This window comes from Ailuropoda melanoleuca, chromosome 12, assembly GCF_002007445.2.
Source record: "Ailuropoda melanoleuca isolate Jingjing chromosome 12, ASM200744v2, whole genome shotgun sequence".
In the NCBI taxonomy this organism is placed as follows: Eukaryota; Metazoa; Chordata; class Mammalia; order Carnivora; family Ursidae; genus Ailuropoda; species Ailuropoda melanoleuca.
In genome coordinates this window covers 18351660-18365257 of record NC_048229.1, presented here as the reverse complement: position 1 = coordinate 18365257, position 13598 = coordinate 18351660, and the positions used below count along the sequence as shown (strand labels likewise).

Genomic DNA, 13598 nt, shown 5'->3' with positions numbered 1-13598 from the left:
CCATTAAGCGTCTGCCTTGGTCTCAGGTCATGATCCCAGTGTCCTGGGATTGAGTCCCGCATCGGGCTCTCTGCTCAGCGGGGAGCCTGCTTCTCCCTCTCTGCCTACTATTGCCTGTGCTTGTGCTCTGTCAAATAAATAAAATCTTCAAAAAAAAGAAAAAAAAAGAAGAGTTGACCAGTTCTACCTTGTGTATCTGCAGGCCAGGTCCCTTGAAGAGTAATTGAAGGGAGAAGAATTACAGGGCCTTCACATATTCAAAGTCAGGGGGTTGAAAAGGACTTCACCAGGTCTGTGCAGCAACGAGTTCTGTGAAAGCAGCTTACGCAGCTCCTGACGTATATGTGAGGCACTGTTTTAGGTGCTTCAGGAGCCAGGAGAGCCCAGGGTGAATAAAACAGAGTCCCTGACCTCAAGGAACTCACACGACAGTGATGAATATGTACAAAGTGGCAATAAGTGCTGTAAAATAGAAAGTGTCATTAGGGTGATGTAGAATGGGAGGGGCAACACCTTTAGGAAGGGTGATCTGGGAAGGCAAAGTCTGAGGGAACATGTAGAAACGGGGGAAAAGAACATTCTGAGCCCTGGAGACAGCAAATCAAGTCAATGTATCATAAGGTGGGAGCATGCCTGGTCTGTTCAAGGAACTGCAAAAGGTCTGTATGTAAGTTCTATTCAGATTGCTTCTATCTCCTCAGTGAAAAGGGCAAAGACACTGGAAGTGTAAGATGTTATGACTCACCTATGACCTTGGAAGTTACTTAAAAATTTGGAATTTTCTAGAACACTCTTTGAGCGAAGTCCCAGAAGGAACTATAGAGATGAGGTCTCCATCACTGCCAGAGGGCAGGACACCACAGAGGATTCTTAAATCAGTGTGGCCCAGTCCTCTTATTCTCAGGAGGCCCTACCAACGTCAGACTCTGTAATGGGAGATGCTACAGAAAGAACACTATCAGAGGATTAGCCTCTCCCTTCTAAACAAGGAAAATGTGTAGGAGAGTACTCAAGTATGTGAAACCTAACAGAGGCACAGCTGCGAGGCAGACTGGTCCCCAAGTGTAAATGACTACATGGATGGAATTCTGTGTTGTAGGAGCCCAAGACTTGGAAAAAGCCAAGAAGGGACACTGGGCACTGCTTTTCCTCTGGACAGAGGAAGAACATCCTAGAAATCATGTTTCTTTCTGGGACAGGTCGTCGGTGTGGTGTGAGAGAGCCATGTTTTCAGTCATTCTTTTACTAGTTGCCATTGGTTAGAGAGAGAGCTGAGAACGGAGCACTTATCATAGCCTAACCTCGTGCCTAGGAGGATGTGATAAACAGCAAGCCTTTTTTTTACGGTAAAGGAATGTACTTATACTCTCTTCCTTGTAGCCTCATTAGCAAGTCAAGCTCTTATTCCAAATAGGCTAATATTTGAAACATATTTTCACTTGAATTTATAACTCCTTTCTCCCCCCTCTGCAAATGAGAAAGTAAGGTGCACTATTTAAAAATCACACCTAAAATACTTGTTCAGCAACCCACCCCACTTGGTATGACTTGGATGTGAATGAGTCTCAGTGGTTTCCAAATACCAAATTCTGTCACAAGATAATTTGCAAACACTGGGTAAATTTTATTTAGGATTGATTTATTTAGAGAGAGAGTGAGAGTGAGCTCAAGAAGGGAGAGCGAGAGCAGCAGACTCCCCGCTGAGCATGGAGCCCGATGCAGGATTCCATCCCAAGACCCTGGGATCATGACCTGAGCCAAAACCAAGAGTCGGACGCTCAACTAACTGTGCCACCCCAGCGTCCCCCATTGAGTAAAATTTCCAAGGTTCACTGCAGGCTCAGAAGGTCACCCAGAGGTGGAGTCTATACTTGTTCTGAGCACAGGACAGTCCTCAGAAAATGGTAAAACCTGATGACATTATAGGTAAAATTTTAACTTATTACCAAGCTGTAAGAATAAAATAACAGGGGTGCCTGGCTGGCTCAGTCAGTCGAACCCCATGCTGGGTGTAGAGATTACTTTTAAAAATTTTTTTAAAAAGATTTTGAGAGAGAGAGCAGAGAGGCAGAGGGAGAAAGAGAATCTCAAGCATACCCCATGCGGAGCACGGAGTCCCATGTGGGGCTCCATCTCACAACCCTGAGATCATGACCAGAGCCAAAATCAGGAGTTGGATGCTTAACCCAGGTGCCCCCCCCTTTAAAGGATAAAATAACAGTCTTGAGAGTTATTTGAAAGGTTTTCAAAAAAATTTTTTTTTTATTTTCATAAATTAACACACATAACAGTGGGAATTTTAGAGTCACAAACTACCAAACAGAAAAGGAACTGGAGGGGCATCTGGTATGCCAATGTTACCAAAAATGTACAAATTTCACTGAACTATTGACCATGATAATATATAAACACTTCAGGCAGCTATTTACTGGCCCAGACCAGCCCAAGGAGATGCTGAGGCCTCTCGCCAAGAATTCAAATCCAATTCAGCACCAGGGAGGGGCTCATGAAGACACACAATGAACAAGCATCAATCCGAGAATATGCTGTGCTAGATGGTGGGCTATATGGGGACCCTCACTTTATAATCAAATTAGCGCTTGCTGCTCAATTTGTGGTTAGATAATATAAAACTTCTATTTTTGTAAAATTAAGCCTTCCTCTGAAGCCAGCTGTTTACATTAAGAAGTGCAGTTGTGGTAAAGAGCCCTTCCCTTGCATGAATCCAGGAAAGGCTACTCCATACCTCTGGCCAAGTATTTAGACTTTGGATACAGCCACCCACAATGTGGTGTTTAAGAGGTCCTTTCCATGATACCAGGGGAAAAGCTTCGAGATACAAAACAAAACAGGGGAATTAAAGAAAGCACCAACTGCATACTCCTCCCTCAGGTGATGGGAGAAAAGTATCACTGACTAAAAGTTGGTCTTCCGCGGGTGTTAATGTACATGGTATTATGAGATGGAATCCAAGCCTGGGGACGGAGCGCTGGCTGTGCGTTCCGTTAGGCTGCGCCAAAGCCTTGGCTCTGCTGCCCCAGTCCTGCACACTCCACACTGCTCTCGGTCTGGCGGGCAGGGAGTGAGCCCTGGGGGGAGGGATCATGCCCAGACAGTAGGATCTGGAATTAACCTCAGGTTGGCTCTGGTGCCCACGCAAAAGACCCTTTCAGGCAAAACTGTGACAAAGTGTCATGATTTTCACAGCTCTTGAAGGAGCGCTGAGTTTTGGGATTCACAGCATGAGCTTTCTAAGCTCTTCAGGCTCCAAGTAAGGCAAACGCTACATGTCTTTCCACCGTACCTCCCTCAGCTGTAGCTCTTCGAGTAAGGTCACTAAGAAAAAGTGGACATAATCTGCTTGAATACGTGATGAGGTACATTTAAGCTAATGAAGAAATGAAGCTGGAAAGGCGACCAAAAGAGAAGGGGAAAGTGGGTGGGGAGCAGATGAGGGGCAAATACAGCTATAAACTGAAGGATGAAAAAAAACCCCCCAAAACAAAAACCAAACCAACCCATGGTTGAAGTTTCAGTGAAAAGCTGATGGGCAGAACCCTGATTGGACCTGAGATTTCTCCTCTCTTTCCCATATGAAAAACACTAAGCCTCTGGAGTTGAGTTATAGCTGAGTAAATCATAGTTAATTGTAACTTCCCACCATTTGGTGTGGGAAGTCCCCATACTCAGAAATTGTACCAGCCTCCAACCCAGAAGACCTCCAGTAGCTCTGGACAGGTGGTGTGCCAGCAGTCGACTAATGCCTCCCACAGTGGGCAGCTTCCACAGGCTCCAAGGACCACAGATAGCGTTGCAGCTGGCCAGGCCAACGATGAAAATGGATGCTAAGACAGGTGTGGCTGAGTGCGGCTAGAACTTGATGTATCGACTTCAGGTAAGCAATCTCAAGTTTGCAATGGGGGCCCCTTCTTAACTTTGGAGCAGGGGAAGGCCCATAGTCTGGGGGCAGACCAAGAATTTCAAGGATGGGCAGGGCTGCCTAGAGCTGCTTCTCTCCCACACTGCCAGGACAAGAAGAGAGCCCAGGCCTTCTTCCATTCCTCCAACGTTCCAAATCACTGCTCCTGGCTCTTCCAAGTGCCATGCCTATTAAGGGCAAACTTGAAATTGTGTCTCTGTAATGGTGGTGATGCCACAGGTGTGCCCACTCAATTTCAGTCTGCTGGATGACATGGCTGCCTCATTGGTGACTCGTCTACACTGGCAATGGAGCCGGCAAACAGGGCTCTGTTGAGTTGCTGGGAGTTTCCAAGCTGTCCAGCAGCACTCCCTAAAAATGTCTGTTGGAGGGTGCAATGGATTACTAATCCCACTCCTTTAGGCAAAAAGACAGAGAGAAGCATTTAGTGTCTAAGGACCCTGTCCCAGGAAGGGAGAGGTACTGAGGTGAAACACAGGTCGTGTCTATACAGTCTGGGCAAAGCGGATATAGAACGATGGAATCTGGTTCACATCATTCGGAGCCAGTGTGGAAGTGTGGCTCTCTTCTAATGCTATTTGGCCATGTCCTTAGAAGCCTCTGTGGGTCACCAGGTATGTATTTCACTTACTAAATGCTATGTCTGAGGCAGTGGGCCTAGAAGACAGATGTGGCACTTTTTATTTTTTCTTGCTCATGTCAGTTCTTCTGCTCCAGTGTGGCATAGACTGTCAACCTGCAAAGGAAAGGCACATAGAGACCCCCCCCGCCCCCAACCCATCTCCCCACCCACTCACAAATGGGGAGACAAAGGAACCCTAGGAGACACACTCCAGGACGGCACCACTCACTCTTCTCTAACAGACTGGCTTTGAAAATATCTCTGGAGTTCTGACAGTCTCCATGGGTGGATACTTCCTAGCAGTGGCTCCTAGGAGAATGGGAAGAGGTGACCAGTGTCCTGAGGCTGGGTGTAGCATCTCACTCACCAGCCAAGGAATGTTAATTCTCTGAACTTTTGTTTTGAGAGCAAGAGAGAAAGAAAGATAAAATACAAGGGAAGGAGGTAGGGGGAAACAGGGCAAGGGCACACAGAAGTTAAGTGGAAAAAGAACGACACGTCTGGGCCTGGCGGACCCACACAGCATCCTTCTGCCCACAGACTCCTGTGGGCCTACATGAAGGAACTCCACTAACTCTGGCACTCCACAGAATTTCCAGTAGGTTTGACATAGGAGCCCCAAATATGATGGTGTCCTCAGAGAGGGTTGGTGGTGGGATTTCATGATCCCACTGCAAGGATGCATCACTGGGTCCAAACCACGTCCTGTCTCACTCCCCACTTTTGGAGCAAGTTGCTCTGATGGCTGCAAACACTCTGGGTTGGCCTTTATCACTGCCTGAGCTGTTGCATCCAACTTTGTTATATACTTACTACCACTTCGGATAAAATCCATTAAGACCACACCCAACATTCACATTTTTTAAATGACTGGGAGGAAAAGCTGCTCTTACTTCCATCATTAAAATAAACACATCAGCTTAAGTGAGCAAGAATGAACCCAGATGAAAAAGTACTCTCTCTAATGAGCTACACCGGAAGATGGGGAAGGGGCTGCAGGGCTGCTTGAAACACATGATGGGAAAATGTCTCTCCACTGTTCCATACCATGCACTGATATACTGGGTCAAATGCCTGTCATATATTCCGAAGACATGTATTGTCTTTCTCCTTGATGTCTTAAAAAATTTGTTTTAAAATCACATTTAAAGGCTCCAAACATGCAGCAATAATACAAAAAAAAAAAAAAAAAAGGAAAAAAAACAATGAAAATAATCAACACCACAACATTAAAAAGTGCAACTTACTTCGAATGGGGCCTGGACGGGCTCCTCTGGCACTAGTGACCCACAGTCACAGAGGGGAGAAAATGATGGGAAAAAGCCACACACACACACACACACACACACATATACACATACACACGGTTCTGGGCAGATGGACTCAAAGGATTAGGAAACACAGCAGCTCATCTTTCCTCAACTACTGAAATGAGCCGGTGAGACCACACAGGACAGGACGCCAGGTCCCCCTCCCTAGGCCACGTCTCTAAATAATCTTGGTCTAGCACCACCGTAAACAATGCAGAACTTTCACACAGACGTGCAAATGCTGTGAGTCCTTGGAATCCTAGTGTTACTGAAGGTGTGCTCTGTCCGCCTCCTGAGGGTGGCCAGTGGGGGAGGAGGCCAGATGTCATTCAGGACCATTTCCAGGAGAAAGGGAGCATTCCTGAGGTTCAATACTCAGCAGTAGAAGCAGAGGACCCTCCTTCACCATTTCCTAAAAAGGTTGCACCTTAAAATAGGTAAAAATCCATGGACTGACTGCATTTTGAGTAGTTTGGGCGGTAGGACAAAATCAGGCAACCTCTTCCAAGGAGCCTGGAAAATCTAAAATTGAGATCCCCAAACCGAATTGCTTCTCAACAACCAGTTGGCCGCTCCTGCTCCTCCTCTTCCTTGGCAAAAAAGGTCTCCAATTCCATTAGTTTCTGGATCAACAGAGCATCCAGCTCTCGACTCTGCAGAGCCGCCTTCTGGGCCCTGGTAAAGCTGCCTGCCACCTTGACCTTGCCACGAGCTCTTCTCTTCCGTGGGACAGTAAAATCCTGAAATTCTAGAACTCGTTTTCTCTTCTGCTGGCTGATTGAGATTAGCGTACCATTTCGTTCCTTGGGTTCCTCAAAGATGGTCTCCAAACACCTGAGGGTGGAACACAAAAAAGAATCAACAAACACCGACTCACATGGTGCATCTCCTGGGCCACCAACCCTTCTGGTCAGCTGGGGCTAAAACAACTAACAACTACTTACTCAACTGCTTCCTTTGGCCAGTATCTAACTTTTTTGTATGAAAAAAAATATTTATGGATATGTAATATATGAACACATAGTGAAAAAACTGCAACTGGACAAATGGGTAAAGAATAAAAGACCAGCCCCTGTTGGCAAAACCAGCAAACTTTTTGAATATCCTCCCAAAAGTCATACAATGCACAGACATGCATAAATAAGCATATATTATCAGAGGTCAGCCCTTTTGCATAAAGCGCCAGAGAGTAAACTTTTTTTTTTTTAATTTTATTTATTTATTTGACAGAGATAGAGACAGCCAGAGAGAGAGGGAACACAAGCAGGGGGAATGGGAGAGGAAGAAGCAGGCTCATAGCAGAGGAGCCTGATGTGGGGCTCGACCCCACAACGCCGGGATCACGCCCTGAGCCGAAGGCAGACGCTTAACCGCTGTGCCACCCAGGCGCCCCGAGAGTAAACATTTTAAAATTAATGAGCCATATAGGACTCTATTACATATTCCTTTTTGTTCTTAACACTTTAAAAATGTAGAAACCATTATTTGCTCACAGATTTTAACAAAAAAGAAGAAAGGAAACAGGCCACTAGCTCAATCTGGCCTGTAGTCTGCTGACCTGTCATGACATATATCCTCCACTTAGGTTTTTTCTTCTTACTCAAATGGTATTACATATACTATCCTATGTACTGTGCCTATCTGACCTGTCAATAACTTTTTTTTTTTTTTAAGATTTTATTTATTTGACAGAGACAGAGAGACAGCACAAGCAGGGGGAGCAGCAGAGGGAGAGGCAGAAGCAGGTCTCCTGCTTAGCCTCCTGAGCAGGGAGTCGGCCTATGACCCTGGGATCATGACCCGAGCCGAAGGCAGATGCTTAAACCAACTGAGCCACCCAGGCACCCCCTGTCAATAATTTTTACGATTATTCAAATTCAGTACATGGGTATCTGATTCTTTTTTTTTTTCCTAAAGATTTTATTTATTTGAGAAAGAGAGTTTGAGAGAATGAGTGGGAGGAGGGGCAGAGGAAAAAGGAGACTCCCCGTGGAGCAGGAAGCCCGACGCGGAACTCGATTCCAGGACTCTGGGACCATGATCTGAGCCAAAGGCAGATGCTTAACTCACTGAGCCACCCAGGTGCCCCATTCTTTTTTTTTTTTTTTAAGATTTTATTTATTTATTTGAGAGAGAGAGTGAGCGTGAGAGAAAGAGCACAAGCTGGGGGTAGGTGCAGAGGGAGAGGGAGAAGCAGACTCCTCACAGAGCAGGGAGCCTGATGCGGGACTCAATCCAGGACCTTGGGATCATGACCTGAGCCAAAGGCAGATGCTTAACTGACTGAGCCACCCAGGCACCCCTGATTCATTCTTTTTAATGGCTATACAGTACATTCCATGATAAGGCTGGATTGTAATTTAATCAGAACTTGATTAGTAGATATTTTCAGTTGTTTCCAATCCTTTCGTATTATTTAAAAACACTGCAATGAATAATCTTGTACAAATGTCTTAGAGCAAATGTTCACCTTACAGAATAAAATCCTAGAGCCTCCTGCTACAACCTGGACACAACGGGAATTTAATAAATGTTCCCTAACTTGAGCTGAATTCAGACTCAAAGGTAGCCAAAGAAACTCGTTCTGTATTTGGGTTTGGAATCGTATCTGAAGATTGATGATTTTTTTTAAAATATTTTTTTAATTTATTTATTCGACAGAGATAGAGACAGCCAGCGAGAGAGGGAACACAAGCAGGGAGAGTGGGAGAGGAAGAAGCAGGCTCATAGCAGAGGAGCCTGATGTGGGGCTCGACCCCACAACGCCGGGATCACGCCCTGAGACGAAGGCAGACGCCCAACCGCTGTGCCACCCAGGCGCCCCCTGAAGATTGATGATTTTTAGTCCTGAAGAAGAGAGCTGGCATATTTGCTAAAAACACAAGTACAAACTGAAATAAGATGTTTTCTGTACCTACCTCATCCAACACGTTTCTGTCCCATCCTACCACCAACCCCAGTTCAAACTCTGGGAAGTAAAAATATCAATTCATGTTATTTCCAATAACTGAACATAAAACCCTTTCTGAAGTGAAAGGATTGGAGATTTGTATTGATCATTTCAGAAGCCCTCCCAGTCTATTAATTCCTAGTCATGTACCCACCTGTTTGCAGGAGGAGACTTATAATTCTTATTGGTATAGATTTCTTCTAAACTAAACTCCTTTTTCTTCAACCTGAAATGAGAACAAAGTAAGTTCTTTGTGCTTTTACTTTTATTTTTTTTAATTTTTATTATTATTTTTAAAGATTTTATTTATTTATTTGACAGAGAGACAGGGAACACAAGCAGGGGGAGTGAGAGAGGGAGAAGCAGGCTCCCCTCTCAGCAGGGAGCCCAATGCGGGGCTCGATCCCAGGCTCTGGGATCATGACCTGAGCCAAAGGCAGACGCCTAACGACTGAGCCACTCAGGCGCCCCTGCTTTTTTTTTTTTTTCAAGATTTTATTTATAAGAGAGAGAGAGAGCAAGAGCAGGGGGAGGGGGAGGAGCAGGCCGTCTGCTGAGCAAGGAGCCCAATGCAGGACCCTGGGATCATGACCTGAGCTGAAGGCAGAATCTCAACCAACTGAGCCACCCTGACACCCCTTTCCACCCTCTCTTGAGAGAGGTAAGACTGCCTTCCCAACTAGATGGGCTTGTTTTCTTTCAGCCCTTCCACAATGAGTTTTAGATGTGTCTTATGTGCACAACACATACTAGATTTTCTTTTCTAGGCTGCCAATTTTCAGCTTTATGAAATTTTCTCCATTTATACTTACGGGCAATGATATAACTGTATATCTATTATCATATTTTACAGCTTCTTTTAGTTCTTCCTACCTTTTCAATGTTTTTCTTCTCCTTGACTGACTGCTTATTCTCTCTTTTATCCCCCCTTTCTGGCTTGGAAATTACACATTCCCTTTTTAGTGGTTGGCAAGAATTTTAATAAGTATATTTAACTTGGAAACTGATGTGCATCAATATTTTTACCCTTCTCCCAAACACAGGCCCCTGGAGCTGTTAATCCCAATCAAACCCATCTCAATTCATATGTTACTCATGTTCTATTTTGACTTTTTAAAAAGATTTTATTTATTTATTCGACAGAGATAGAGACAGCCAGCGAGAGAGGGAACACAAGCAGGGGGAGTGGGAGAGGAAGAAGCAGGATCATAGCGGAGGAGCCTGATGTGAGGCTCGATCCCATAATGCCGAGATCACGCCCTGAGCCGAAGGCAGACGCTTAACTGCTGTGCCACCCAGGTGCCCCTTGACTTTTTTTTTTTTTTTGGTAATTTATTTGATGAAGAAACCAGGTCTTTTGACCTGGGGCTTCCCCAGTCTAGATTTTCTTTTTCTTTTTTTTTTTAAGATTTTATTTATTTGACGGAGAGAGACACAGCGAGAGAGGGAACACAAGCAGGGAGAGTGGGAGAGGGAGAAGCAGGCTTCCCGCTGAGCAGGGAGCCCGACATGGGGCTCAATCCCAGGACTCTGGGATCATGACCTGAGCCAAAGGCAGACGCTTAACCAACTGAGCCACCCAGGCGCCCCTACACTCATCTTGTACATTTTCTGCTGCAGACCTTTAATCAGTCCTCGTGGAGTGCTGGTTCATATGCCATAAAATTCACCCTTTTATCTATTCGTTTATGAGTATTCTCAATTCGTTTATTGTTCATTTTTGCTACTATGTGGAAGACAATAGCTTCTGGTTACCACACTTACCTCAGCAGAAACTTATTTTCAGAGAGTATAACTTTTACAATAACTATTATAAAAGAGCAAATCACCACAATGTTTCTGTATATTTTAAACCTGTTTCATTCAGATAAGAAAAACAGTCTGCAGAGTATGTCAATTAATACTGGCATCATGTTTTAGTGTCTTTCTGAAAATTTTACATGAGGTTTGGTTGGTTCAATTCCAATTTAGCAAAGAACATGTTCTTTATGTGTTAAATACACATAAATTACAACACACACACACATATATATATTTTTTTGCACCGGCATTCCAATAGGTAACAGCTACTTTACTTCTTAATGGTAGCAACTGCTACAATTAAAGATGTCAAAGGGGCAGTCTGAGAGTGAAAGATGAGCCTCCCCGACAGTCATTCTGACTTGCAAATCAGGGCAGTATGCAACATCATTTCTGAGGTGAGATGAAGGGTGGTGAGCAGGGCTCGGATTCTGGAATTTCTGGCCTCTTAACAAACTTTGCCTTCTTCAGAGAGGCTTCACTCACTAGAACGGTGCAATCTGCCTCAAAAGCACACGTTCTGTGGAGAGACCGCCTTGCCCAGAGTGGTTTTGGTGAGAGTCTATACTTGAGGGTCTTCCATCCGGTGGGTCCTTTCTCCCTCATCACCTCATCTGTTTTTATGATTTCCATCAAGAGGAAGGCAGCTTCAGAACTATGAGTGAAAACTCTCTGCATAAGGTGTGGTCTTGAGGTTGAGAGGTGCAGATATATATGCTAAGCAGAACACAGCAACGATTTTTGATGGCATCTGTTTTCTGGCCTGGAAAATGACCAGGGCACACTGAATCCCTAAAATGACCAAACTGCTTGAGTAACAATGACTTTTATACTCTGAGGTAGAGAGAACAAATCTCTACATATGACCAAAGACAAAACATCAGGCATCTGGGGGTGGGTTCAAATTCTCATTTTGAGCAACCCCATCTCTCATTTATAAATGTTGATAGCAGACATTGGCTGCAGAAATGGTCTTAGGGAATTCCTATTCCCTTGAAACCTCCAGTTTTATACAAATGGCAGCATTCCACAATTTTGGCTGTAGCATAACATCACCTTAAGACACTGATTATACAAACATATAAAGCAGCGCATCTTGTTTTTTGTGGGTTTTTTTTTTTGAAAGATTACATGGCATTCTATTCTTTTGAATAGATGTACCATAAGTTATTTGATCAGCCCCGTATTTTTCTTAGTCTTTTGCCATTACTATGATGTAGTGAGCAGTTTTATACAAGTCATTTCCTAAACTTGGAAGTCTATCTGTATGAGAAATTCCTGGAAATCCAGTCAGAGGGTCTGTGCATTTCTAATTTTGATACAGTCCTTTGAACAAGCAATGCAGTGTTACAGTCACTTGTTCCATTTGGGAAAGAGCTATTTTCACTTCCTTACCTATGGGCCATCTATCTGGTCACGTCCTTTGCCCAGTTTTCTGTGGGGATCTTCATTTTCTCTTACCAATTTGTAGAAGCCTGGTGTGTTTGCGTGCATGAGTATGTATGTAAATTAGCCTTTTGAGATAGGAGTTTGTGGTTTCTTAAAATTTTACTGTTTTTCAGCTTTATTGACACATAACTGACAAATAAAATTGTAAGATATTTAAAGTGTACGTCTTCAGGATCTGTTATGTGTATATATTGTGAAAGGACTCCTCCCATCTAGTCAATTAGAAGTTGTGTTTTTCTTAAAGATTTGTTTATTTAAGAGAGAGAGAGTGTATGTGTGTGCATGGGGAGAGGGGCAGACGGAGAGGGGGGAATCTCAAGCAGAATCCCCACTGAGTGTGGAGCCCGGAACTGGGGCTCAATCTCAGGACCCCAAAATCATGACCTGAGCCGAAATCAAGAGTTGGATGTTTAACCGACTGAGTCACCCAGACGCCCTACAAGTTGTGTTTGGACTTTGTTTATGGTATGTTTCTTTTTTTTAGCAGAAATGCTAGATTTTTATGAAATATATTTCTCAGACTTTTATTTTATGGCTCTGGACTTTGTATTCTAGTTAGCCACTCCAGTTAGAAATTTCCTGTGAGCAGGGGCACCTGGCTGGCTCAGTCAGTGGAGCATGAGACTCTTGATCTTGAGGTCGTGAGTTCCAGCCCCATGTTGGAGGTAAGAGTTTACGAAAAAAAAAATTTCCTATGGTTTCCTCAAGTATTCTTACAGTCTGATTTGTTTCCATTTAAATCTGATCCATTTAGAATTTCTTCTGGTAAAAGGTCTAAGATGCAGATCTAACTTTATTACTTTTTTTTGTTTGTTAAAGATTTTATTTTTTTTTAGAGAGAGTGAGAGAGAGAGCGAGCGAGAGAGAACATGAGCAGGGGGAGAGATAGATGGAGAGGGAGAGGCAGCAGACTCCCTGCTGAGCAGGGAGCCCAACAAAGGTCTCAATTCCAGGACCCTGGGATTATGACCTGAGCCAAGGCAGACGCTTAACAGACTTGAGCAACCCAGGAACCCCCCAAATTTTATTTTTAAGTGATCTTTACACCCAACATGTGGCTTGAACTTACAACCCCGAGAAAAACGCTCTACTGACAGCCAGCCAGGCGTTCCCCACCCCCAAGTTTATTGCTTTTTAAAATGACTACCCAGTTGCCCCAATAGCACTTTACTGAACAGTCCTTCTTTTTACCACTGATTTGAGGGGACACCTTTGTCACATACTAAATCTCCCTATTTTTGTCTATTTTTGGACTTTCTATTTTAATTTGCCAATTTGTATGTTTATGCTCAAGCACTACACTGTTCTTCTTTATTGAGACTTTAAAATATATATATTGTAATATCTCTTAGGACTAGTACCTCTATTAATTCATTCCTTTTCCGAATTTTCCTGGCTATTCTTGCTTCTTTATTTTTCCGTGTGACTGTGTTAAATACAACTTTTTGCCATTTATTCAAATCTCTCCTTAAAAGGAACAGCTCTTTTTTTTTTTTTTTTAAAGATTTTATTTATTTATTCAACAGA

At 43.8% G+C, this 13598-nt stretch overlaps 1 protein-coding gene across 4 annotated transcripts in view; it reads right to left on the bottom strand.

Moving 5' to 3' along the window:
• Positions 1-2233: 2233 nt before the first annotated feature.
• PRR14L (proline rich 14 like) overlaps positions 2234-13598 on the bottom strand; it is a 55674-nt gene continuing 44309 nt past the window's right edge. For all 4 annotated transcript variants that reach the window (XM_002915593.4, XM_019795620.2, XM_019795619.2 and 1 more), the window contains 2 exons: positions 8977-9048; positions 2234-6706 (listed from right to left, as the gene is read on the bottom strand). In XM_002915593.4, the coding sequence (XP_002915639.2) occupies positions 6427-6706; positions 8977-9048 (352 nt within the window). In that variant the 3' untranslated portion in view covers positions 2234-6426. The remainder of the gene's footprint in view (positions 6707-8976; positions 9049-13598) is intronic.